The 26,537-nt window shown below is 63.5% G+C and overlaps 1 protein-coding gene across 5 annotated transcripts in view; it reads left to right on the top strand.

Annotated features, from left to right (window-relative positions):
- The window catches only part of MEGF6 (multiple EGF like domains 6), a 121,426-nt gene that overhangs the window by 79,722 nt on the left and 15,167 nt on the right, over positions 1-26,537 (top strand). For 3 of the 5 annotated variants that reach the window (XM_074379957.1, XM_074379956.1, XM_074379959.1), the window contains exons 4-14: positions 7,312-7,434; positions 16,265-16,390; positions 17,205-17,327; positions 19,597-19,719; positions 20,020-20,157; positions 21,044-21,163; positions 21,725-21,847; positions 22,475-22,645; positions 23,316-23,447; positions 24,063-24,191; positions 25,965-26,093. In XM_074379957.1, the coding sequence (XP_074236058.1) occupies positions 7,312-7,434; positions 16,265-16,390; positions 17,205-17,327; positions 19,597-19,719; positions 20,020-20,157; positions 21,044-21,163; positions 21,725-21,847; positions 22,475-22,645; positions 23,316-23,447; positions 24,063-24,191; positions 25,965-26,093 (1,437 nt within the window). Of the gene's footprint in view, positions 1-812; positions 1,167-7,311; positions 7,435-9,366; positions 9,448-16,264; positions 16,391-17,204; positions 17,328-19,596; positions 19,720-20,019; positions 20,158-21,043; positions 21,164-21,724; positions 21,848-22,474; positions 22,646-23,315; positions 23,448-24,062; positions 24,192-25,964; positions 26,094-26,537 lie in introns of those variants that run through there. The other 2 variants (XM_074379958.1, XM_074379960.1) reach the window with 2 other exon arrangements.

Raw genomic sequence — 26,537 nt, 5'->3', positions numbered from 1 at the left:
TGGTAGGACTGCCTCCTCCTAGGGCTTCTAGCTGTGGCTGTGCCCCGGGCTATGCCCTCCAGCAGCGTACGGGCCCAGGGCTCTGGGGTTGGAAGCGTCTCTGTGGCCTTTGCAGCCTGACACCCGAGCAGTGCCGGCCATCCTGCAGGCAAGGTCTCCCTGCTCTCTGCCCGTCTCCACCTGCTGCAGGGATGCCAGGCTTCCCTTGCCCAGGCTCCCTCTGAGTACGTGGCCGTGGGCCAGGGGAGGGCAGGACCGTGCAGGCGCTGGACGTGGGGACTCGGGACTGGGGGTGTCCTCAGCCCCTGTGTTTCCAATTCGGTGCTGGAGTTTCAAACCAGCCGTCCACCTTCCCCACCCTTCTCAGCATGCAGCCCCACAGGCCACCTCTGCAGGGCCCTGGCTCCTCCGGGATGGTTCCCTTTTCTGCTTCGGCTTCTTTTCCGTGTTGGCTCCAAGACACACATGTTTGTGCATGCGTGTGTCTGCGCGGACGTCTGAGCGTGTCTGTGTGCCTCCGGTGCGCATGTTTGCGCATGTGGGTCTGTGGGTCGCTTGTGGACGCCTGCGTCTGTGCCTAGGTCCCTGTCCGGGTCCGGTTCCGGGAGCGCGCACTCCGGAATGCGCGGGGCAGGCGGGCCGGTGCGGCCCCCTGGGAGCTGCGGGGCGGGGCGGGATGGGCGGGGCCTGGGGCGGGGCTGCGGCGGGATGGGCGGGGTCTGGGGCTGGCTGGGCGGGGTCTGGGGCGGGGCTGGGGGCGGCTCCCTCAGGCGTCCGCGGACTTGGCCTTTACCTGCGGGGCGGAGGGAAAGCTGAGAAGTTAAAGGCGAGGGGTGGGGCGCTCCGAGCCCAGAGCGGCTCCCGGGCGGCACCGAGCGGAGCGGAGCAGACCCCGGGGAGCCCAGAGCCAGCCCGAGTCGCCTGCCCCGTCACCCGGCCGCCGGCTTAGAGCGCAGCGTGGCTGAACCTCGCGCCCTCCCGCCCACCGGCTGACCCTGCCATGGCGGCGTCCCGGGACCGCGGGCTGGCCGCGCTCTGGTGCCTTGGGCTCCTGGGGGGCCTGGCGCGCGTCGCGGGCACGCACTACCGCTACCTCTGGAGGGGCTGCTACCCGTGCCACCTGGGCCAGGCCGGCTACCCCGTGAGCGCCGGTGACCAGAGGCCAGGTGGGCGCCGGGCAAGCCTGGGCAGGGGCGGGTGGGGTCAGAGCGCCTGCTCCCTGGCGCGCTCCCTTTGTTTCCTCTTTTTAAAGTTTGCGCCAGGGCGCTGCCAGCTAGGCTGGAGGGAGCAGGGTGGGGAGGTGCCCGGCAGGCGCGCCCGCCTCTGGGAGAGGGCCGGTGGACGCTGAGGAGTCAGACACCCCCGTCCCCTCTCAGGGCTGCTGGCACAGGCTGCTAACAGCAGCGAGGTTCCTTGACCGGAGAAAGGAAAAACATCCCTTGCCTTTATCTGTGGGAGCAGGGGTTCCTCTGCTCCCCATGGCACTGGCGGCCCTGGGGGTCAAGTGAAAAGGCAGGCTGGAGAGAAAGGCGACCCCCAGAGCTGAGTCTTGAGGGTCCCCAGAGCTCAGCCCATTAGTGGTCCTGCCTGTGAATGTGGCAGGTGCCGTTTTTCCTGGAGCTCCACAGGCGTGGGCAGATGAGGAGCCCTGTGGCCTGTACAGCCCTTCCACTTCCATCCTGCCTCTCTCTAAAGCTGGGATCTAGCGCCCGCACTGGGCCTGCCTCCCTTCAGGTGGTTGCTTTGAGCTCCCTGGGATCCACAGAGCTTAGAGCTGGGCACCATTGGGGATTGGAGGAGGAGGTGTGGGGTGTGCAGCTCCCAGTGAGTCATCAGCTGCATCACTCAGGGCTAGGCAGTGGCTGGCGGGCACCCTGAGATGGCTAATCCTTAGAGACATCACCCCGCTCAGCAGTTTTGAGTTCCGGGCTGAGCCTCTTCCTCTCCTGCCTGAAGGACTAAGCACCAGGCCCTCAATGTGGCAAAGGCTTCCTGCGTCCCCGGGCTTGGTAACTTGGCCTGGGGGACGGGGTACAGGCTCTGTCTTCACTGCGTAGGCAACCTTCTGGCTGGATGGCTCAGCCAAGGGGCCAGGTCAACCCACAGTGGCACTAAGTGCCTTGCCATCACCTAGCATCCGGGGCTTTGGGCTGGGTGTGCCTGGGCTCTGGGGAACTGGGAGCCTGCGTCCTGGTCCAAAGCGTGCTCCAGCTTTTGGGGGAGAGAGAGGAAGGGCTCATCGGTAATGGTGTACGCTCCCCAGGGATGAGGATCCCTTGGCGTGTGTGGGGACAAAGCTGAGCAGAGCTTTCTGGCAAGGGCCCAGAGCCCTCCGAGTTTTTAAGTCCAGGTGGGCTTCAGAAGGGGTGTCTCTTGGGTGGTTTCTGCAGAGGCAGCTGGTTTGAGGCAGCCCAGCTGTGCCTGTCCACGTGTGTGTGTAGTTCTGGGCTGGGAGCTGTGGGACATGGGGTTGTTGAAGGCCCCATGGGCTCCCCGAGGCTCCTCCACTCCCCGGCTTGGTAGACACTGTGGGTTCCACCGGCTCCCGGGAACCAGCCCATGTTAGCACAGTGTGTCACTGTGTGCCAGTGTGCTAACGGTCCTGCGGTGAGGCTGCAAAGTCCATAGTCACGTATCTAGCCGAGCGCAGCAGCGGGAGCCTGGCCCAGCTGTTCGGTAAAATAGCTGCGCTCAGGGCCCACTAATCTCCCACCAGATGGCTCTCGGGTTCATGTCGCAGCTGTCTGGGGCCTCTTTGGCCTGACCCCTGCCCAGTGTGGGGCTTGGCCTGGGGCTCGACAGGGACAGTGGATGTGCCTCTGGGCCTGGCCGTTGTCCCTGGAATGAGCAGGTTTTGTCGTCTGACTCTTAGGGGAGGGGTCAGCACTTGAGGGGCCTCCAAGCTGCTTTCAGCCTTTCCCGGGGCCCCGTTCACCTCAGGCTCAGGTGCCCACGCTTACCTCTGGGTCCCGGGTGCCAGAGCTTCATGGGGGCCCTGGTCCCACTGCAGGCTCCATGCACAGCGTGGGCTGTGTGTAGGTGGCATGGCTGGTCCCGGAGCACAGGCCTGCAGAGGAGGGAACCCAAGGAGACAGCTTCTGCAGGGCACGTGGCTCTCGTGAACCTGACTGTGCAACCAGCCCCACAGAGGGCACAGGAGCCAGGGGCTGGGCTGGCAGAGCTGGTGCTGGGAGCCCCGATTTCCAGCCCAGATGGCCCAAGCCTCTGTGACTCCTGAGATGACAGTGGTGCACTCTGCTTTTGTGTCCCATGGATGCAGTGACAGATAACCTACACTCAGTGCTTAGGACAGCATGAATTTATTCCCTGACAGTCCCGCGGGGTGCAGTCCAAAGTGGGCTAAAATCATGGTGTGGACAGGGCTGTGCTCCTTCTGGAGGCCCTGGGGGAGAGTCCGTCTCATGCTCCTTTCAGCCTATACAGGCCACCCACATTCCTGGGCTGTGGCCCCTCCTCCATCCTCAAAGCCGACAGCACAGCACCTCCCAATCCCTCCCCCCCCGCCTCTGACCTCTGTTTCCACAGTCATGTCTCCTCCTCTCCACCCGCTGGCCCTCCTGCCTCCCTCCTGTGAGGACCCTGAGACTGTGTTGAACCCACCTGGATATGCCAGGATAACCTCCCATCCCAGATCCTCAGCTCAGTCCATCTGCAAAGGCAGGTCCCTTTGCCATGTGCACGTCTGGGGATGAGGATGCGGACATCTCTGGGGGACGTTCGTTATTCCGCTGACCACATTGTCCTGACAGACCACTGCACCTATGGCCCTTCAGGTCATAGCCACAGCCAGGGTCACGGGCTCGGCACCTGAGGGTCCTTGGAGCTGTCTGAGAACAGCTCAGCCCTGCCATCACATGGGTGCCTTGGGAGTGGGGCAGAGAGGGTTTGGGTGATGTGTTCTTCCTGCCTTGCTTTCTGAGTGAAAATCATTTCTATTAAGGGGATTTGCTCAGTTCAAAGGGGCCGAGATCTCAGAGTGGAGGGGACTCTAGCAGGAGGTTGTCTGGCTGAGTGCCTGTCCCTGCAGGCCTCTGTTGTCTGAGTGGGAGGCCCCAAATCCTTCACCCTTGAGCTGGCTCAGTGTTTCCAAAAGCTGATCCTGGCCGATAGCAAGCAGCAGGCACTGGAAGCCTGGGCGTGCCTCAGCGCCCCCACCCACCCGCCTGTCTTCCCCACCACGGACCCCTGACGCGGCCAGAAAGGGCAGCTGGGGTGGAAAGGGCTTGGCCTGGCCCACCTGGGCCTGTGCATTTTCAGAGGGAGCATGGAATTTCTGGAGGGACTGGTGGCTGAGAGCGGCTGAGGCTGAGCCCAGCTGGGATGATGGAGTCTCAGTGTTCCCATCTGCACAACAGGAGGACATGGACATCGTGGCTGTTCAGAGATCCTCTTCGGGGTCTTGGATGGGGGAATCTGAGCTCAGGGGGAAGGGGTGTCCTCCTGAGCCCCTCAGGTGGGTGCCACCCACCCTGCCCTGCCGAGTGGGCATGAGTCTGTCCCCCAGCTGACTCCCTTGGAGGGCACCGGGTCCCTCTGTTCACTCGAGCTTCTTTGAGGCACTGTTGGGGGCCCGTTAACCCTTTGCTTTCGAGCTTCTTCCCGCAAACCATCATGACCTTTGCAAAGGTTGCTGCGACTGACTTCGTGATGCAGGTGGAGAGGGGCTCCTGGTCTCACTTGCAGTCCCCTTTAGGAGGCAGCCTCAGGGCCTAGGGGCCATGGGGGTACCCCCAGAATGGGTGTGGCTTGTGCAGGGAGTAGATGGCCCTGGAGGTCCCAGGCAGAGACCCCGGCCTCCCAAGGCTGTTGGAGTCATCTTGGGCTGCAGGCACATTCTCAGAGCGTGGATGGGCAGCAGGTTTTTTGTAGGTGGGTGGGCACAGCCTGGTGGGTTGGCGCCGTCCACTGACTCAGGCTTGGCGCTGGCTATGAAGAGCTTCTCCCTGTGTGTCACCGCTGGCCGCCTGCACCCGCCAGCAGTGCTCCACGTGGGAGTTTAAGGATGGAGCCCTGAAGGTGGGCATTTTTGTGGGGACTAGGGTGGGAACTGGGGGTGGTGGGAAGGCCTTGGTGGTCACAGCTGATCATGGACCTGGCGATGGTTAGGCACATGAGAGAGGGGCTCTGTGCAGCCCTGGTAGGCGAGGCGTCCGGCCAGCCAGTTTCCCACGTGGTCGAGGACTTGCCCTTTGAAATCGTAGTATTTTCTCCCAGCTAGGCCATGCTTTCTCTCTTAGGGCAAGGTCAGTGGGCAGGGCCTCTATTGTCCCCCTGGATGGCGGCCCCTAGACGCTTGGCTCGTAGCTTGTAGCTTCCGGAAGAGCACCTGTGTGTCTTTCTCCCCTTGCCGGCTCCCTGAGGTTTCTCAGCAGCCCCCCACCCCCAAACTCCTGGGATCTGGGAACCTGGCTGTGGGGTGGGTGAGGTTATGGGGTAAAAGATGTTACCTGGCCTGAGTAGCAGGTATGGACTGTGGTGCCTGGGGCGACTCCTGTGTCTGCTCTGGCCTGGGCGCTGGCCTCTTGCCCTCGTGGTCGGTCCGTGCTGTCCATGTGGCCCACGTGGTCTCTGGCTCACATTACCCTTGACCTCTCTGGCTGGGGCACTACTGGCTTCCAGAGTTTCTGCCATGCCCAGAGGCTCCAGGCCCCTAGGAGAGTCCTCCTGCAGTGCTTCTAGAAGTCTCTCCGGTGAGGGTCACAGCATGTTCTGTGAGGCCGCACTGCCCCGTCTGTCCCAGCGACTGACTTCTTCTCTGAGAGGCCCTGTGTGCTGGGTGCTCTGGCTGGCTGCCAAGGGCACAGGAGCTGCAGGGCTTCCGACCCAGGCAGCCCAGGGGCCACACACACAGGTGTCCAGGAAGCCTGTGGCCTGCCGCCTGTCTGCTCAGTTCTGTTTGCCTCCATTGCTGGCTGGACTCCCCTGAGGCCCAGCTTGGCAATGTGGGCCTGGAGGGTGGGAGGAGGGCCCGAAGCCTTCTCCCTATCTGTCATCTGTGCTTTCCCGCTGCGTTCCTGCAGAGGGTGGTGACGGGGCCTGGGTGCAGCCTGCTGGGTCTCCAGCCCCGGCAGGGTCTCAGGGAAGGATGGCCTTGGGCTGCTGGTCTGCAGGTCCCCAGGCTGTGGAAGTCCAGATGGTGTGGATGCGTGGAGAGACTCAGGACCAGGCTGCCCTCACCCCGTCCTGCCCTCCTGTTCCCCTCTCCTGCCTCTGAGTGGGGCCTCAGCTGAGTTTGGAACCTGAGGATGCGTAGTTTTAAACTGACCTGGGCCTCGGGCAGGGAGGGTCTGACGGGGTCTGGGCTGCCCCGGGCGGTGGGTGGCACGTCACTGGGGAGGATGCCGGCACAGCGGGGGTCGTGCCTGGGAGGTAGTGGGGCTGCCCTTCTGGGTCCTTGCTCGGGGAGCCTGTGGGTATGGGGGGTGCAGGCTGTCCCCAGCTGCATTGGCCTCCCAGGGTTTTTGGAATAAACACCACAAACGGGGTGTCCGCAGACAGTGGGAGTTTCTTCTTCGCCATCTGAGGCCAGGATTCTGAACTCAGTGACAGCGGGGCCACGTGCCCTGGGAGCCTGGAGAGAGGACCTCTGGCCTCTTCCTTCCGGTCGTCCTCAGCTTGTGGCCTCATCACCACAGTCTGCCTGGTCTTCACACGGGCCTCTCTGTGTGTCTTGGTGGGACACGGGAATTGGGCTTAGGGCCCATCCTCCTCCGGAGCCATCTCGTCTCGAGCCTGAACTTAGGACAGCTGCAAAGACCGTGTTTCCAGACAGGGCCTCCCTGGGAGGCTCCAGACGGCTGCGCATTGCAGCGACACTCTTCAAGCCAACGAGCCCTCCCTCCCCTCCCCTCCCCTCCCCTCCCCTCCCCTCTCTCAGGCTTCCCCACAGCCTGGACATGGTCATCTCAGAAGCGATCAGTTTCTCTTTTTGGGCTAGTGGGTCCCGGTGCAGTGGTTGACACTGCCCAGGAAGCACTTTGGGAATCTGGACTTAAGAAAACTGCAAACCGCGCGTGCTCCAGGTTGAGTCTTGAAAGGCGCTAGGAGCCCAGCCTGTCCCTGCTGAGCCCTCCTCTGCTCCCCACCTTCCTTCCTGGGCAGGCGGCTGAGGTGGGAGGACAGAGCCTGCCTCCTCTGCCCCGGCTCCGGCAGGTGTGAGTGAGGGGCTCAGGGCGGTGCCCTCGAGGCACAGGAGGGTCCTGGGTCTGGGTCCCCAGCACCTGGGGAGCTGTGTCAGCGAGGCGGGAAGGTGCGAGTGCCCGGCACTGACCCAGCCCCATTTCTGCCCAGATGTGGACGAATGCAGAACCCGCAATGGTGGCTGCCAGCATCGGTGTGTGAACACCCCCGGCTCCTACCTCTGTGACTGCAAGCCCGGCTTCCGGCTCCACACCGACGGCAGGACATGCCTGGGTGAGTGTCGCCTGAAGACCGTGCCCTCTGGGGTGTGCCCAGGCCTAGCCTGGACGGTGGCAGTGCACACGGAGAGGCAGAGGCCGCTCTGGCGGTGGCTCCTTCCTGTGGAGCGTGGCTCTGTGGAATCCTGGCCACGCCTTGCCCCAGCCTCAGGCCAGTAAAGGGATGTGTCCTAATGTGCCAAGTTGCCCCCGGGGTCCTGCTGTGAGCCCTCCACAGCCACACTAAGCCTGGCTGCGATGCTGAGGCCTCTCCCAGTGGACAGGAGAGGGGGCCCATCGTGGAGATGCTATTAAAGATTCTCTGCCACAGAAGCTCCCGTGGTTGGTGAGCGGCGACCTCGGCCTGGCTGTGATGTCCCCTAGATTTGAGGGTTGCTTGCTGGGTGGCAGGGGAGGCTGGCCGAGGAGGCCTGGTCCAGGGCCGGGGCTGCGTGAGGCCACCTTTCATGTGCAGAGCCAGGCTTTGTGAGCCCAGGTGCCCCCTGCCCAGCCTTGGGAGCCTGGAGGGTGTGGGCTGATGCAGGTGGGGTAGAGCTGACCGAGGAGCGAGACCCTGGCCCTCAGCTTCCTCTGCGGGGTCTCTTGGCTGAGGGAACGGGCTGGAGGTGGTGCCAGGGACACAGACTGCAGCTGCAGGGAGGGAGGGGTAGAGGGAAGGAGGGGTGCCAGGCCCTGAGGCTCCGGTGCAGGGCTGAGCAGGAGGCTGGAGCCCAGGAGTCTGCGGTGAAGAGTAAGTAGCCAGTCAGTCACCCCGGCCCTTCGGCATCCCTGCTCCTGGCTGGCTGTGGACGCAGGCGTCCCGAGCAAGGACAGGACTGGCTCTCCTGCTGGCCTCTGTCTGGGAGGCATGGGGGTTCATTCTCTGGGTGACAGGAGGTCAGGATGCCCCTTCTTTTGGCCTTGGAGGCCCAGAGTGGGGCCCAGGGTGGCTCTGAGCAGCTCTCTCCCTCCCGGTCCTGCCTGCAATGTGGCAGGGCAGCCTGCCAGCCCCGGGGGGCCCCCTCCCGGCACACACTCACATGTCCCAGCCACTGCGGGGATCCAGGCAGCCGCTATGTAACGTTTCCCTGGATCTGAAAGTAGAAACAGATGCTGGAATGTTGTGATGTACTTCAGGACAGCAGAGACGGGTGCGGCCCCAGCCCGCCGCCCGATGCAGGGGCTTCTGGGAGCCCGGGGCACTCTAGCCTTGGGCCTCCCGGTCCCCTCAGGCCCACCGGAGGAGCCAGCTCTTGGGGTGCATGCCCTTTCCTCACCCTCCTCTCAGGCAGGGTCGTCTTTGTAGAAGGGGAGCCCAGGTGTCTGTCCAGCGGGGGCCTCTCCTGGCTTCTATTCCCCTCTTCTGGCCTCCTACTGTGAGTGGGGTCATTGGGACATTTAGTCTCCTAGGGTTTCTTTTCACCATCCGCGTGATGATGACCTTCCCTGAAACCCTCAAAAGGGGCAAGGACCACCCCATCCACCACTACCCACTGCCCACCCCCCCGTCACTCACTCGCTGGAGCCGCCTCCTGTAGCCGGGCCTTCTGGGATCTGCCTCCCAGGAGCCTGCCCTCAGGGTGTTCGAACACTTGGGGCCCCAGAAGTCTTCATCTGTGGTGCTCGCCCATTTTAAAGGATCTTCTCAGGGCCAGATGCCAGGGCCCCTGGGCAGGGCCTGCACAGCCTGGCAGGCCCCTGGGACCTTGGAGCCCCTCTGGCTCTCTCCCCGCAGGGTGCTCCCTGAGTGGGTGATGGGCTCCCGGTGCCTCCCCAGCCTCCTCTAGGGCCAGTGCCCGGCTCCTGGCCTCCTCGCCCCACGGAGGGCCCCAGTGAGCCTCGCCCGCGTGCCAGCCTGTTACCTCCGTGCCTTCCCCTACTCAGGGTCTGCTGGACGCAGAGTTGTGAGCTCAGGCTGCATCTTCTCTTCCACTTGACTGAGGCTCCCGGCAAGGCCTTTACACTGAAGCTTCCGGAACTTCCGGAAATACAGCCCCGGTGCTGTGACACGTCTGTTTCGCCACGGAAGGTGCTGGGAGTTTCACCCCCTGGGAACGGGTGGCCACCCTTGCTTTGACAATGAGGGTAGCTTGGGTCCCAGGAGCCTTTGGCTGAGTTGAGTTGGAGAAATGCCTTCCTCTCCCGTAAGTCCCTGCTGGTGGCCTGGGGACCCCTGGCCTGGGGACAGGTGAGGACTAGCCCCGTTCTGAGGCCACCCTGTCTGGGCACCATCCAGACCCCCTTCCTGGCACTCTCTGGGGCGTGTCGTCCCCCTCCTCCCTTGCCCATGGTGGCCTCCGCGTGAGAGCTGTGGTGGGGGAGACGCTTCCTCTTCTCCCTGGAGGGTTTTTTTCAGGACTGGCGCAGGTTTGTCAGGCTGGGTCTGGTGGAAACTGCCTTTTCTGTGGGGGCCTGAGAAGCTTCTAGCGTGGGGAGGGGGCCCCCGGGGGCCTCTTCCCAGGCAGAGCCAGGCGTGCTTGGTTTAGGGGTGCCTCGCCATCTCAAGCCTCTTCCTGTCGCTGAGGAACCCGGCCAGGCCGTGGGCCTGAGACGCCGGCCTGGGATGGGGAGGGGGTCGGGGCATCTCAGCTCCTGGCCGTGGCTGCCCTGTTAGGGGTCTCCTGTGGCAGCTCGGCCTGGGCCTGTCAGAGGGCAGTGCCCACCCCATCCCTGCCAGGCTGCCTGGACTCTGTGGGGGCTTGACGGGGGTGGCACTGGACTTCTGGCCCCGGGGAGTTCGGGGCCCTTCCCCCCACTGCCTTACCTTCCTGCCCCAGGGTGGGGGGCGCCTCAGCTCACACTGTACCCTCTGCCCAGGCCTGTCCTCAGGAGTGGCCTCCCCCACGCCCATGGGCAGGCTTCGGAGACCCTCCTCCAGGCTAGCAGGGGTTCTCCGGGCCGGGAGGGTGCTGTGACCCCTCCTGGGGCTGTGTCAGGGGCAAGGAACAGGCCCTGCAGGCCTGATGCTCTGCTGTCTTGGACCCCCCCAGCACCTTGGAGTGAGGCTTGCAGAGAGGCTGGGTGGAGAATCCACACAAAGTTCGGCCCATCCTTCCCGGCACGGGCCGCAGCTCTCAGGGTGCTCACACCTCGAGGGCCAGGAGCAATCTCGGAAGTCCTTAGAGGAGGCTGCACCTTAGGGGGGCCTTGACACACTCCAGAGAGGCCTTGAAATACACTTGAACTGGCTCTGAGGCAGGGGGATGGCAGGAAAAGTGCAGCCGCCACAGCTCCCTGCCTTCTGGAGACGGAAATCAGACGCTAAAAGGGTTCCCTTCTCAAAAGTGAGACTCTACGAGAAGGACGTTGCCATGGGCTCCCGCACCGTGAGAGTGTGGGTCTCCTTCAAGCCCGGACCACCAGTCCTGGTGTGCTCCATTCCCGGGGCGCCCAGTCTCTGGGGTGGAAGAGCGGACCTAGTGTGCCTTCCCGGTGGTGGGGGGCGGTGGTCTGGCCTGTGTCTGCGGGCATCATTCTTGGTTTTCCATGACACCCTGCAGGGTGCCAGCGGGCAACGCCCACAGAGGAGAGCCCCTCCCTTCTGGCTAACCCTGAGCTGGAGGCCTCTGCTTCGTGTACCTTAGTGCTCTGAGCCAGCACGACGCCCACCTGTGCTCCTGGAGGCGGCCTGGCTGACCTCTGGGCCCTGGCCTTGAACAGGGCTGTTCTCTTGTGTCCCTGGCTTGAGTAGCACTCCTGGGGGCCCCCTGAGGTCCACACATGTCGCTGGCTCAACCAGCAGGGGTCCCTCCAGATGCAACACCCTGTGCGACCCCGTGGAGGGGTTGGCCCTGAGTCCTTCCCCCACTCTTGGCCCCATGCCCATCAGGCCTTTGGGCTGGACACGGTGGGGGAGGGGACTCTGTTGTCACCCCCTGGTGGCCTGGCCACCCCCTGCCTGTGTCCCCCAGAGTTGGATGGACTCTCGTATGCACATGGCTGGGGTGGCCTCCGGGCCCCGCCTGGGTGTGCTGTGTGCTCTGGGCAGACTCTTCCCTCCCCCGGCCTGGGTCTCCCCATCAGGGCAGTGAGGGGCTGCATTGCCCCCACTTGGCTCCTTCTTGGAGGGGAGGCCTGGCCCAGGGGAGGCTGCTGGGTGTGAGCTCCAGGCTGCTCCACAGAGCACACTTGTGCAGACCCAGGGCCTGCAAAACCCAACCCAGGCTGCAGCTGCAGATGGGGAGACTGCCTTCCCAGCCTTGTGGGTGCAAGAGGCTGGCCTGGGCCGAGCCTGCGGGAGTCAGGGGAAGAGCCGCTGGTGGGGCAGCCCCCGCTCAGCCCGGGAGACCGCCCTGGGCTTCTGCACATGGGAAGGGGCTTCTGTGGCCTTGCTTGAGTCTAGAATGCCAGAGGTGCTGGTGGAGGCGGAGTGGAGTGCTTGGGAACAGGGGTAGGGTGTGGGATGGTTGTACCCCAACACAGAGAGGCCACCACCCTAGTCTGTGTTAAAACCCAGCAGGAAGGCCGGACGCTTGGGCTGCTGGGAAGGGGAGCTGGTGCTCCACCTGGTTGAAAATCAGGAGGAAAGAGGTGACATGACACCAGCAGAAGGGGCCGAATCAGGGCGCTGCGTGGGGCGGGGAGGAGGGCGGGAGAGGCCTGGGCCATGCCTTTGGCTGTGCTGAAGGGCCGGTGTGCTGGTGCCGGGCACTGTTCGGCAGCAGGTTGCTGTCCGGATGATGTAGACAAGGCCTGCCCTCCGGGGACAGCAGTGACAACAGAGGCGCCTTCCTAAACACTGGAGAAGCTGAACCAGTGTGTCGCTCATGTAGCCCTGGGTCGGGGCCGCTCCCAGGAGGGCGGGTTGGAGCTGAGGCTCAGCAGCGGGTAGGCGCGAGTGTTGGCGTGGGCGCTGCGGGCTTGGGTGCCCACTCTGCGCCCTGCTGCTCCTACCCTAGAGTGCCCCAGTTGGCCCCTGCCAGCTGTCCTCCTCCATCCACGTGTGTGGTGCTGCTGCCGCCCGCCACTCCCCAAAGTGCCCGGGCCCCTCGTAGGCCACTAGAGCACTGCTAGCATTTGTCTCTAGGGACCCGCCTGTCACCTTGGCCAGTGGGTCTGGACCATCGCAGCCAAGCATGTGCAGCTCAGGAAGGGCCACCTCTGTGTGGCTGGCACCCAGCACTGTTGGGGATGTTTCATGACACCTCGGGACACTACGAGACCCGGCTGCAAAACACACAGCCCAGCCCTCCCTCCCAGCCCAGGTGATCCCCCCGAAAGGCGGGCACTGGGCAGGACGATCTGGCCGTGGCGGGGGTTGGAGGCCTTGCCGGGGTGTGGGCTATGGGGTCTAGCCTGGGTCCATGGAGGGGGTGCCAGCGTTTTCCTCCTTGCTCCGTCTCTGGATGCCTGGCAGCTGTGCTGAAGGGCCAGCGTTTGCCTGGTGCTCTGTGTTGTTGGGGTGACATCATGGGCTCGGATATCCTGGTGTGTGGACAAGGACAGCCACTCTCATGGGCTGTGAGTAGTGCCCCTGTGCCACGGGGAGGCCCCATCGAGAGGGCTGGGGGTGGGGGAGGTGCACAGGGCAGGGAGCTGGGGGGTGAACACTACCCAGCCTGCCACCCTGGGCCTGTCCCCAGCAGAGGGAGGGCTTCCTAGAAGGCAGGGCTGAGGACCACTGACCACACATGGCAGGAGACTCAGGACCTAGAAACCATCCCAATCTGAGGGCAGTAATTATAAACCTTGCGAAACTCACAGGGACCAGAGCCACCCTGGAGAGCTGGCCCTGAAACCACTGGGCTGGCTTTGGAGGCTTGGACAGAGGAGCTGGTGGGCGCAGCCCTCAGTCAGCTCAGGCTGGGCCTTGCCACGGATGCCCCCGCCTTCTGTGCCTCGGAGCGCAGAGACCAAGCCAGCTCAGGCAGAAGGAGGCCCCGTTCCTTTGCAGAGCTCCAGCCTCACACTTGGAGGGTTCCTGGGTGGCGGCACCTCCTGCTGGCAGAGGTTGGAATTGCAGCCCAGCCCAAGTGGACCTGCACTTGCCTGGGCTGGAGTGACGTCCCCTAGAATTGGCAAACTGGGGAGTTAGGGTGACGCAGGCAGCTCTGGCTGCCTTAACAGAGAGAGTGCTCTGTGTCTCTTCCCACGACACAAATCCTACGTGGTCAGGGCCCCAGCCTGTGCTCTCTCAGAAAACCTGTCTCCAGATCCATTCCCCTTGGGGATTCGGGCTCCAACATAGGAATTTTGGGGGGACACATTCCATTCATCATAGACTGTCCCCCAACAACAGTCAGTTGCATGTGATCTGGAAGTGGGCAGGGACCAAGGTTAGGCGTTGGCAGAACACGACTCTCGAGTCAGGAGGGGATGAAAGGCAGGGCAGGATTGCCAGAGCTCCTGGTGTGCTTACACCCACGGACCATCGAACCCTCCCTGGGTGGGGACTTTCCTTTGAGAGAACACCACTTCAGTGTAAAGAAGTGAAAGACACAGGGGGCGTGCCGTGGAGCCTGCGTCTGTCCACCGGGGAGCCGGGCGAGGGCTTGAGCACAGACAGGGAGGATCTCCCCCACTGGGAGGCAGATCCCCGTCCACATCTGATGGACACATTCAGCTTCACCGGGTCTGAGCCTGGTCTGCTTTGCAGGGCTGTAGCAGGTGCGAGCTTTTGGCTGTGGCCTGGGGCGGAGGGCTGGGCTGTGTGTTTTGCAGCCGGGTCTCACAGTGTCCCGAGGTGTCATGAAACATCCCCAGCAGTGCTGGGCGCCAGCCACGCAGAGGTGGCCCTTCCTGAGCTGCACATCCCCATGCCGGTGAAAATCTGCCTGGTTCAGCTTTCCGGGAATCCATGGCACAGGATACACATGATGACATGAGGCTTGGCTCTGTCTGTGCACAGCTTTGGAGCATCTGGGGTGTTAGAACTGTGTGGACTGGAGCAGCGAGAGGATGGGCTCCCGGGGAACCCCCATCCCGACCCTCTCCCGCCCTGGTGGGCTCTAGTGGGCACTGCCTGGTGGTCCCTGGGTACATCTCAGGGCTCTGCCTGTCTGGAGGAGCTGACGGGAAGTCCTTTTCCTTCCCTGCTCTGCCACAGCTGCCTGGGTCCTGACAGCCCAGCTTCCTTGCCTTGGGCCCTGTGCCCCTGTGCCTGCCTGGCCCTGCCAGGAGGGGCTCTGGTTCCTATTACGTGTTCCAGACAGGGGTGCCGTTGCTGCAGTGCGCACCGTAAACAAGGCCCCCGGGGGCGGGGTCAGCCCAGGCCATGCTCAGAGGGCCCTGGAGCCATGGCAGTGGCTTCAGCAGGGCAGTCTCAGGTGAGGCAGTCTGGGCCTGGGGGCCAGGACGACCCCCATCTTGTCTGGGCAGAATGGGAGTGAGGTGGGTGGGGCAAGGGGCTCAGAGGCAGACGGGCTCACCTCAGTTCTGCTGGGCTCCCCGCAGCCTGCATGTGCCAAGGCCACGTGGGGCAGGAGACAGAGCCATCACTGCCACTCCCAGCCACCCCCTGAGGCTGGCTCTGCCTCAGGAGGGGACCCTCAGTGCCTGCTCTCTGGTGGGAGGCAGGTGTGGTGAGCACTGTGGGTTTTTAAAGCCAGCTTGCTCTGGGGGCGCTTTGCCGTCTCAGGGCCCAGAGGCAACGGCGGTCCTCCAGCCGCTGCCGGCTCCGGTGACCTCGGACCGGCCTCCCTCAGTGGTGCTGGGCACCCCACCTGCCGTGCAGTGACAGTTTCCTCAGTTTCCCCAGTTTCGGCCCCAGGGCCAGTCACCCCAAGGGATGGTGGCAGCCCCTGAGGAGGTGCCCCGGAGGAGGTGGCATCTCAGGGAAGCTTTCTGCCTAGAGAGAGTCTCAGCGCTTTAGTAATGGGGCTTGGGATTGCTCTGGGCACAGGCCTGGGCAGACAGCCTTCCCTACCCGGGCACAGCAGCAGCATGTTCTTGTGGCTTCCCTCTGAGCTCGGGGCTGACTCCCTCCCTAACCACAAGGCGACTGCCAGAGACCTGACGGTAACCCAATCCCCGCTGAGGAGCTGGCTGCCGCTTTTGGCAGAGGTCCGGTGCCCACCCTGGGTGCCGAGCCTGGCCCAGTGCCTTCTCCCCACCTCCCTGGTCCAGCTCAGGGCACGGCCCCGTCCATCAGCCAGGTACAAGCACCCACTGGGCCACCCTGACCCCACAGCCCACGCCCTGCCGGAATGTGCATGAAGGAATGGGGGCGTGGGCACCAAGTGGGGTCAGGTGTGAGGTGTGGCCTGGCCTGGGGCGGGCAGGAGCTGTGCTGGTTCCCTGGGAACTGGGGGCCAGGCCTGTGGCCCTTGGCAGCTGTCCACAGTGTCCCCACCTTGGGGACCTGCCCCTTGCCCTGACCTGCCCCTTGGCCTGGCCTAAGGACCAAGATGGTGAGATGCCGGGGTCTCATTCCTGACCTGCCAGCCTGCGGCCTCCTCCAGGGAGACGTAACCTCCTGGGGCACTGAGCCCTCGCTCGAAGCTTCTCAGAGGCTCCTGGTGTTGGGTGCTGGGGTGTGCGGGGTGTGCGGGGCTGGGTGTGCGGGGCTTCTGTGCTGGGGCATGCGGGGCTCCTGTCTGGGTGGGGCCTCCTGCAGAGCGCTCTGTGTCCTGCCCTCAAGCAGGCCGGGCCAGAGGGTCCAGTGAATCCCTGCAGTCCTGAGGATCCTGTAGGTGGGCAGAGAAGGCAAAACCAGGCCTGGGAGCCAGGCAGGGAGCAGCCATCGTCCAAGATGATGGAGATGAAAAAGGCAGAGGTGCTCGGAGTGGCTGGGAGGGGCCCTAGGACAGGAGGAAGTGGCCATGCCACCGCCTGCTCCATGCCAGCCGGGGAGAGACTGTCGACCAGGCGTCCTCTTCGCTGACCTGCGGTGCTGCCCATGTCCCCAGCCATCAGCTCCTGCGCCCTGGGCAATGGCGGCTGCCAGCACCACTGTGTCCAGCTCACCACCACTCGGCACCGCTGCCAGTGCCGGCCCGGCTTCCAGCTCCAGGAGGACAGCAGGCGCTGTGTCCGTGAGTGCTGCCGGCCCCGGAAGGAGGGAGGAAGGACCTGGGGGTGGAGGCAGGGGGGGCTGCCTTGCCTGGGCTGGGTCTGGGCTACAGGGGGAAGTGGGTCTTCAGGAGACCCCCGAGGCTCCTGAGAGGCCTGGTGGGCTGTGGTCCAGCCCCTCTGGCTGTGCCCAGGATGGAACATCTGGGGCCAGGAAGCTCAGGATGGGTGCTGCCTCACTGTCGTGGTGCCCATCCGATGGGGCCACCTCCCTTCCATAGGTGCCCACCTGAGGGGTGCTGCCCTTGGGAGGAGGAGGCGGGTGGCCAGGCCTGGTTTGGCACTCTGCTCTTAGTCCTCAGGGCTGCTTGCATGAAAGGAGGGGGCTTTGGGGATGGTGACAGCGGGCAGGCTCGGCAGTCCTCCAGAATATGGAAATGGGGCTGTGGATGGGGCAGGTGCTGAGAGAATGTCCCCACTTGGCCTCCAGGGTTCTCCCCAGAGTGGGCATGAAGGGGTCCAAGTCACAGAGCTGGGGGGTCACTGCCCTGGTCTCAGCGCTGGCACCCGGGCTGAGAGGGTGGTGGGAGGAGCTGGCCTGGGCTCCTGCCTGACCTGGGCTCGCTGGCCTTGTCCTGAGGCTGCAGGGTCTTCCCGTAGTCTTAGAGACTTCCCGAACCTGGGAGGAGGGAGACGCACTGCCCAGCCCGTCAGCCGGGAGCAGGGACGGGGAGAGCACTGGGTTGGGGGAGGGTCTCACAAAAAGCCTTGGGGCAGGTGCCCTGCAGCCACTGGGGTCCCCTCTCCCCAACCCCCTCCTCGGGTCCATGGCCGCAGGGAGAAGCCCGTGTGCCGATGGGAATGGCGGCTGCATGCACAGGTGCCAGGTGCTCCGGGGCCTTGCCCACTGTGAATGCCACACAGGCTATCAGCTGGCAGCGGACGGCAAGGCCTGTGAAGGTAGGATGCCCCTCCCTTGCTCCGCCCTGCCCAGGTGCTGTGGAGGGACCAAGTCCAACTCTGGGACTGTGGCCTCCCATGGGACCAGGCCCTTTGGGAGCAGAGCTGACCCTGCCTTGTCCGCCCTTGGGTGACCTGGGATGTGGCGGTCTCATCCCCACTGCTGGGGGCTGAGGGGGAGGGTGTGAAGGCAAAAGCTGCTTCCAGCCCAAGGCTCATTTCACCAGAAGTGAGCCAGGGAGCTCAGGTGTTGCTCATAGCTTTTAAACAGTTGTGTTTCCAAAGTAGTGTCTGCTTGTCAGGAAAACTAAAGGTATAAGCAGGGGCGGGGCGGGGTGGGGGGGTGGGGGTGGGGTCGGGGGGAGGAGGAGCGAGCTGGGCGCTGTGGCTCATGCCCGTAATCACAGCACTTTGGGAGGCCAAGGAGGGAGGACTGCTTAAGCCCCGATGCTCAAGAGCAGCCTGGGCAACATGGCAAGACCATCTCTAAACAACTTTCTAAAAAATTATTGGCCAGGTGTGGTGGTGCTGCCTGTATCCTAGCTACTCAGGAAGCAGAGGCGGGAGGATCACTTGGGCCCAGGAGGTCAGGGCTGCAGTGAGCTGTGATCGCCGCGGCACCACAGCCTGGGCGCAGAGCAAGAACACTCTGTCTCTCTCTCTCTCTCTTTTTTTTTCTTTTTTTTTGAGATGACCCTCACTCTGTCGCCCAGGCTGGAGAGTGATGGTGTGATCTCAGCTCACTGCAACCTCCACCTCCCATGTTCAAGCGATTCTCCTGCCTCAGCCTCCCGAGTAGCTGGGACTACAGGTGTGTGCCACCACGCCAGGCTAATTTTTTGCATTTTAGTAGAGATGGGGTTTCATTGTGTTAGCCAGGGTGGTCTCGATCTCCTGACCTTATGATCCCCCCACCTTGGCCAACTCTGTCTCTTAAAAAGAAAAAAAAAATAAAAGGCCAGATGTGGTGGCTCACACCTGTAATCCCAGCACTTTGGGAGGCCAAGGTGGGCGGATCACTTGAGTTTAGGAGTTCAAGAGCAGCCTGGGTGACACAGTGAGACCCTGCCTCTACAAACAAATAAGAAAACCTGAATAGCTGAGCACGGTGGTGGACACCTGTGGTCCCAGCTCCTGGGGAGGCTGAGGCAGGAGTCACTTGAGCCCTAGAGGTAGAGATTACAGTGAGCCATGATTGCACCACTGCACTACAGCCTGGATGACAGAACGAGACCCTGTCTCAACCTAAATAAATAATCAAAGAACATAAAGGAAAAAGGTGACATTGTCACTGAGCCCCGGACACACCTGGGTGGAGGGGACGGGTTTCTGCCATGTCACCGGGGCTGGTTGTGAATGTGCTTTTTTGGAATCCGCTCACAGGGAGGTGCTGTTGTCTAGATGCACTGCGGTACCCTCCCCCGCGCAGTCCTCTGCCACAAGGCTGGCGACGTTTATTGTTAACCGCGTCCCTGCACCTCTGGGTGTCCCAGATTCTTCCCCCGGCGGGCGAGCCGGCCTCCTCTGAGCAGCGTTGGGAAGGGGTTTGGCTGCCACCACCCCGGTGTCCCACAGGGGAGTCTGCAGACCAGGCAGTGGTCAGTTTCCAAGGGTATGAGTCCATTTTCACGCTGCCGACGAAGACATACCCAAGCCTGGGCAATTTACTAAAGAAAGAGTTTGAGTGGACTTGGAGCTCCACATGGCTGGGAGGCCTCCCGATCATGCGGCAGGCTGGGGGGAGCAAGTCCCCTCAGGACCACAGCGGTAGGCGGAGACAGAGCGTGTGCAAGGAAGCTCCCGTGTTTAACGCCATCAGATCGCAGAAGACTCATTCACGTCACGAGAACAGCACAGGAAAAATCCACCTCCCACCGGGTTCCTCCCACGAGGACACGTGGGAATCGTGGGAGTCACAATTCACGATGCGGTGTGGGTGGGGACACAGCCGGACTGTATCACCAAGCACTCTGCCGGTTGGGGTGTCCCAGTGGCTCCACGTCTTCGAGGACACGAGGAGAGTGCTGCCGGGGTAACCGCGCCTGGTCACCCAATGGGCTGAGCATGAGACCCATGTGGACCCGTGTGGATGCCAGCTTTTTCATCCTAGGGCACCTGCAGGGTTGTGACTAGTGGTCGTCAGGGGCAGTAGGATTGGCCCTGAACACTTGTGTCACGCAGCCACAGGCCCTGGGTGTCAGCAGGCTGTGTGCTGCCTTCCACCGGCCCTTCCCGGCACCTCTGAGCCCTCCCCGGTCTCCCCCTCCAGATGTGGATGAATGTGCTGCAGGGCTGGCCCGATGTACCCACGGCTGCCTCAACACCCAGGGGTCCTTCAAGTGTGTGTGCCACGCGGGCTACGAGCTGGGCGCCGATGGTCGGCAGTGCTACCGTGAGTGGACAGCCGGCAGCAGGCTGGAGGTGCCTGGGATGGTGGTGCTGCCCCCCAGGACTCCCAAGGCCTGCTTTGGCAGAAGGGCAGGGCTTCCTTGTCCGTCAGGAGCAGCCTGGGGTGTGTGCCCTTGGTGGGCACGGAGTCCTAGACCGGGCGAGGCCTGGGAGCTCCGTGTTGCTGCCTCCTGCTGGTGTCCCCGGGCTCAAGGCTGGCTGCTGGGTGAAGGTGGGGGGAGCCGAGGTAGGTGGGGGCATCCCAGCCGCCTCCCCACACCCTGGGTGGCTGGTCTCATGGCAGGGATCGAGATGGAGATTGTGAACAGCTGTGAGGCCAACAACGGTGGCTGCTCCCACGGCTGCAGCCACACCAGCGCCGGGCCCCTGTGCACCTGTCCCCGCGGCTACGAGCTGGATGCAGATCAGCGGACCTGCATCGGTGTGTGCTGGCTCCTCACAGATGCCCGCAGCCCCGCTCCAAGGATCCGCTGCCACCCCGGGTCTGGGATCAGTTCCATGCCACAACTCGGAGGTCCTTTTCTGTCTCCCCGAGTCCTGGTCGGGCTGCCTGGGCCCAGGCGTGGTGGTAGGGCAGGCCTAGCAGGCGGCATCCCGGCCCAGGAAAGGCCCTGGGTCCCACATCGGGCTGCCAGGCCCACGCCTTCGGCCACGGCACCCCCTTAGTCCCATCAGTACCTCCTCAGCACCACCCCATCACCTGGGGAGGTCCGGTGTCATGGGAGTCACACTCCAGACCCTGACTCCCAGACCGAGTCCCCACCCTTCAGCCCCAGTCCAGCCCAGTGCCACCACCTTGTTCACGGTAGACAGGCGGATGGCCCGGGGCCGCGCCGTGTGTCCTGTGTGTGTCTGCATATGTGGGACCAGGAACACGTGCGTGTGTGGGTGTGACTGTGTGGTGGGTGCCAGACCAGGAACCCACGTATGTGTGTGTGTGGTTGTGTGGTGGGTGCCGAACCGGGAACACGCGTGTGTGGGTGTGGTTGTGTGGTGGGTGCCGGACCGGGAACATATGTGTGTGTGGGTGTGGTTGTGTGGTGGGTGCCGGACTGGGAACCCGCGTATGTGTGGGTGTGGTTGTGTGGTGGGTGCCAGACCAGGAACACGCGTGTGTGGGTGTGGTTGTGTGGTTGTGACTGTGCAGGTGCCGCGTATGTCGGTGTGCACGTGTGAATTGGCAGGTGCAGTGCAGTCGGGCGTGTGAGTCGTGTGTGGTTGCGTGCAGCTGCATGCAGTTGTGTGTGGGTAGGGGCGTGCGTGTGCAGCTCCCGGGTACCAGGGGACCTGTGCTGTGTGCCCCACAGATGTCGACGACTGTGCAGACGAACCGTGCTGCCTGCAGGTGTGCACCAACAACCCTGGCGGGTACGAGTGTGGTTGCTACGCCGGCTACCGGCTCAGTGCCGATGGCTGCGGCTGCGAGGGTGAGCCCTGCCCTGGCACTGCACAGCGAGGGTGGCCTGGGAGCGGGGCTGCCCTGAGGAAGGACACGGGCTTGGCTCTGGTCCCCCGGTGGTGGGCATGGGGTCGGCCTGCTCTGTGCTCTGCTGCATGCAGGGCTGTGGGTACTGTTTGAGCGCCTGCTGTGTGCAGGGCTGTGCTGATTGCACACAGCAGGCGCTCAACCAATGCCTGCACAGCCCTGCAAGCAGCAGGCGCTCAAACAGCACACGCACCCCTGCATGCAGTGAACGCTCTGGCCGTCCTCCCGCCCCAGGGTCAGAGACACCTGCCAGAGGGAGGCCAGGCTGGGAGGGGCCAGCCAGGCAGCAGCTGGGGGGACAGGCCCAGCTCCAGGAGAGAGTGGCCAGTAATCTCAGGCCCGAGGGAGCTGGGGGTGTGTTTTATTGGCTGCCTCATGAGATGAGCCAGTCGGCTCTGGCAGGGCCACCAGGGCTTCAGCCCATGGGTGGGGCTGGGTGGGCAGAGGCCTCCCTGGTTCCCCTCCTGGGAGCACAGGCCTCAGCAGCCTTGGGTCCCCGCAGATGTGGACGAGTGCGCCTCTGGCCGCGGCGGCTGTGAACAGCACTGCACCAACCTGGCCGGCTCCTTCCGGTGCTCCTGCGAGGCTGGCTACCGGCTGCGTGAGGACCGCAGGGGCTGCCGCCGTGAGTCCCCGCCCTCCGTGGAGCACGGGCCTCTGCCTTCTCAGAGCTGGCCCCGGCTGGCCCCACAGCCACCTGCCGAGGATCCTTTGCCCCCTGGCCTCTCTGGGCCTGCACCACCTCAGAGGCCATCGCGCCCCTGGGGACCCACTGAGGTCCTGCCTCTTCTGAGCACTGTGTGGGTTGGGGACAGTGGGGTGGGGAAAGCTGATGAGACAGGCATCCTCCTGGAACCCAGCACCTGTCCTGACCAGGTGAGAGGAGGGGCCACAACCTAAGCTACTGTTGTCCCTGGGACTCATGGCTGCTGCTCCCAGCCCGACCCCTCTCCCACCCCGACCCCTCTCCTAGCCCGACCCCTCTAGGCCCCAGGGTCCCTAGATCTGGAATGGGGCTGGGGGCAGAGGGCCAGGGCTCAGGTCCTCAGGGCCTGGAGCCTTCTCTGTCCTGAGAAGGAGGATCAGGTGCAGCTGGGATGACCCCAGGACCAGGCGGAGGAGCTGGGGGTAGTGGAGGCAGTAGGAGGCTGGCGGGGGCCCCTGGAGTGGGACTCGGGCCCAGCCCCAGCTGGCGGAGGAGTCACTGGGCCGGCAGGTGGTGGTGGGGGCTAAGGGCCTTTGTGTCCGGCAGCTCTGGAGGAGCCAGCGGTGGACTTGGATGGCGAGCTGCCCTTCGTGCGGCCGCTGCCCCACATCGCCGTGCTTCAGGATGAGCTGCCTCGACTCTTCCAGGATGACTACATCGGGGCTGACGAGGAGGAGGTGGAGTTGCGGGGCGAACACTCACTCACAGAGAAGTTTGGTGAGTGCGGGCTCCGCCCCGGAGGCTCCTGCTCTCGGGGCCGCCAGCCAGAGACCCCTCGGGCTAGCCTGCCATTCAATCAGAGGTTGGAAACGTGAGGAAGGACCCCTGCAATGCCATGTTAGACCAAGACCCAGGGAGGCTGAGCCACTGGCTCCCTTTGCACAGCTCCTAGGTTAGGGCTTCTCTGGCCCAGCATTTGCCCCATGTCACCCTTTTGGGGCCCTCATGGGCCGAGGATGCCCCTTATGCCCCTTCCCTGGCCTGAGGATCTGAGCCAGGCCTCTGTGCCTACTAAGGCCAGCAGTGAGGCTCTGAACCCCTCCATCTTGGTCTGCCCCCATCCTGGTCTGCTGTCCCTGCTGTGGCCAGGTGTCAGGCTCTGAGCCCCCCATCCTGGTCTGCCCCCCTCTGCTGAGGGCAGGGGTCAGGCTCTGAGCCCCCCATCCTGGTCTGCTCCCCTCTGCTGTGGCCAGGTGTCGGGCTCTGAGCCCCCCATCCTGGTCTGCCCACCTCTGCTTAGGGCAGGGGTTGGGCTCTAAACCCCCCATCCTTGTCTGCCCCCCTCTGCTGAGGGCCGGTGTCAGGCTCTGAGCCCCCATCCTGGTCTGCCCCCCTCTGCTGAGGGCCAGTGTCAGGCTCTGAGCCTCCATCCTGGTCTGCCCCCCAGTCTGCCTGGATGACTCCTTCGGCCACGACTGCAGCTTGACCTGTGATGACTGCAGGAACGGAGGGACCTGCCTCCCAGGCCTGGACGGCTGTGACTGCCCCGAGGGCTGGACTGGGCTCATCTGCAATGAGAGTGAGGCTGCTGGGCGGGGGCCGTGGGCCAGGAAGGGGCCTCTGAGCTGCAAGACCTGGGGACAGCCCTTTGAACCCATTCAGTTTTGCTCCTTCCTCCTGGCCCTGGGCAGGGGGCTCCGTGCAGATCCATTCATTCATTCATTTGTTCATTCCTTTGATGAACATCCCCTGCCTGTCCACCCTTTGCCAGGCACTGTCCAGGCAGTAAAGGTTCCCTGGGAACAAGCAAGCCAGCGTGTTTGTCCTTCCTAAATGTTGGTCTTCACGGCCTGGCAACAATCGAGCCAGCAAATAACTAAGACAGTGAGGGGTGTCTGCTGAACGGCAGGGGGCAGGTGAGGTTCCTCTAGCTCACATGGCCACAGGGACCCCTGACAACTGTCCCTGAGGCTCTGCCTGTTAGAAAGATCAGCAGGCGTGCTGGCGTTCAGAGAGAGGAGTCGGTGATCGATTAGTGATGTCTGCCACGAGCACGGGAGGGGTGATGTGGCACGAGCGCCATCATTTTTTGCTCTAGGCAATGGCTTCTAAACCCAGAGCCTCCAACCCTAGGAAGGGGCCTCACAGTTTGTACTGCCTGGTGACCCTGGCGCTTCCCTGGCACTCTTTGTAGCTTGTCCTCCGGACACCTTCGGGAAGAACTGCAGCTTCTCCTGCAGCTGTCAGAATGGTGGGACCTGCGACCCTGTCACGGGAGCCTGCCGCTGTCCCCCGGGTGTCAGTGGGACCAACTGTGAGGACGGTGTGTGAGCCCCTTCTGGTGCTTCTGGAATTATCCCTGGGCTGCAAGGGCAGTGGAAGGTGCCACCGCTCCGCCTCCTAGTCTCCTTTCTCCCACTGGAGCAGGAAAAGTGCCGCCAAACTTCTCCGCGGCTCCCTTCCCTTCCTGACTCCCGTCTCCAGAGCTCCGGGCCGTGCCTGGGAGGGAATGAGGCCCTCCAGGGAGAGAGGGGTTGCTTTTTCATTGGTGCTCATCTTCCCAGGGCCTAGCTGCAGCAAATGGTAGAACTTTACAGAGCAACGCTTTTGGGACGGGTTCCCTTGAGAGGCAGTGAGGTCCCTGTCCCTGGAAGCATTCAAGTAGAGCTGTGTGGTGCAGTGGTGGCTGGGTGAGGTTTGCAGAAGGGGTTACTCATTCGGAAGTTTCAGCCTTTCTGGGGGAATTAGTCCAGGCAGTGTTTCCTGGGTGGCTAAAGCTTCATCTTTAGGTCTTTTCTGCCTTTTCCCCTGGAGAATGCGGCTAACCTCTCAAACTTCTTGCCTTCATGGAGGAGAGCCAACCACAGAACGTGTCCCCCATGCCCATGGGGCCCTGTGAGGCTCCCCGGCTGTACGTGCTGTGCTCTGCAGAGCTGGCTGCCTGGTGCGGGGGCAACCCCGGGCAGCTGCACAGGGCTTCCCACCTCTTCCCTGGGAGCATGCCTCCTTCCCCGATTGCTGTGTGCCCTTTCTATTCTGCAGAGGGCTGGGGACGCGCTGCCTGTTAGGAGCTGTGTGAGGGCTGGGGACGCGCTGCCTGTTAGGAGCTGTACGAGGGCTGGGGACGCGCTGCCTGTTAGGAGCTGTACGAGGGCTGGGCGCCTGCGGCAGGTGGGGGATCTGAGTGTTGGCACTTCTGCTCTGCGATGTCAGATGACTTCCCAGAGACCTGGGTCTCGGGTGGGTCCTGTGGGAGGGTCATTAGATTCCCCAACAGGGAAAAGGCCCCTGTGCAGGTGACCAAGGAGCTGAGTCCCAGGAAGGCCTACCAGGCCCATGCAAGGGGAGGGGCTCACCAGCCCGGTATTCACTCCCTGGCGCTGCTCCCCTGGGTTTATACTGCACCATCCAGGCTGCCTGCGGCCTCGAGGGGTCGCCTCCTCTCCTCCAGGCCTTCTCTAGTTCTGTCAGCCCCTGCCTGCCTCTCTGATGAAGACGTCTGTCTTTAGGTTCAAGGCCGACCTGGATAACGCAGGATGGGTCTCGTCTCCCGGCTTGGGGGACCAGGATGTGGATATAGCTGTGGGGCACCTTCAGCTTATTCCCGCCTTCGGGAGAAGGAAGGACACGGGTTGGGACCCAGCGGGAGGGAATTATTTGGGGAACAAAGGCGAGGACGTTTCTAGCTCTGGGGCCACCTGTGGCCTGGGCCTGGGACCTGATCACTGGGGCCACGCGTCCTTCCAGCTTTGAGCTTCTGAGGTCAAGCTTGGTGACCACCATGGGACAGGAGCCAGGTGGCTCCTGATGTGGGCCAGACTCTGGGGAGAGTGGGGGTGAGCTTTATGCATGTCCAGTGTGGGCCAAGGGACATGCTCCTCCACCTGCCCTTGCCACGAACCCCGGGGGCAGGGAAGGGAGGGGATGGGCCAGCCAGGGCAGACGGCCACAGATGGCCACATCCGGGAGACTCACCAGGTGTCCGGCAGCGGCTGCCTCTGGCTCCCGTGCCGAGCCCAGAGCATCCTCTCAGATGGGCGGTCACTTGCGGAAGGCTGGTGCCGCCCAGCTTCTTACGGAGCCCCGCTGCCCCCAGGCTGCCCCAAGGGCTTCTATGGCAAGCACTGTCGCAAGAAGTGCAACTGTGCCAACCGGGGCCGGTGCCATCGCGTCTACGGGGCCTGCCTCTGCGACCCGGGGCTCTACGGCCGCTTCTGCCACCTTGGTGAGTCTCACTGCCCCTTCCAGTGTCCACGCTGGTTGCAGTGGGTGGAAAGGGTGGTCTGGGTCCTATTACCTGCACTGTGGGTTGGGATGAGGCCATCGGGGTCCGGCCAGGTCACCCACTGGGATGTGGGTCTGGGGTCCGCCCGGAGTCTGTGGACTCCAGGCCATGTCCTCTTGACTGTAACTTTGCTGGCATCTAGGGCGTCTGGGTGGACGGTCCCTAACCTCGTGGTGCCTCCCAGCCCTGAGCTAGGAGGTGGGTGGGCTGCAGATGAGGGCAGGGCCGGGCCTCTTGCAGAGGCCAGCAGGGAGTGAGGCCCATCTTGGCTTTGGGAGATTACTGGCAGCAAGGCCAAGCTCTGAGTCCCAGGTGGGGTTCCCCATCCCTGGTGGAGTCACCCGTCCCTGGTGGGGTCCCCTGTCCCTGGGGTTCAGACACTCG

The sequence above is a fragment of the Saimiri boliviensis genome, chromosome 11, assembly GCF_048565385.1.
Source record: "Saimiri boliviensis isolate mSaiBol1 chromosome 11, mSaiBol1.pri, whole genome shotgun sequence".
NCBI lineage: Eukaryota > Metazoa > Chordata > Mammalia > Primates > Cebidae > Saimiri > Saimiri boliviensis.
The sequence above is the reverse complement of the archived record's forward strand: the minus strand, read 5'-3'. Positions and strand labels throughout refer to the sequence as shown.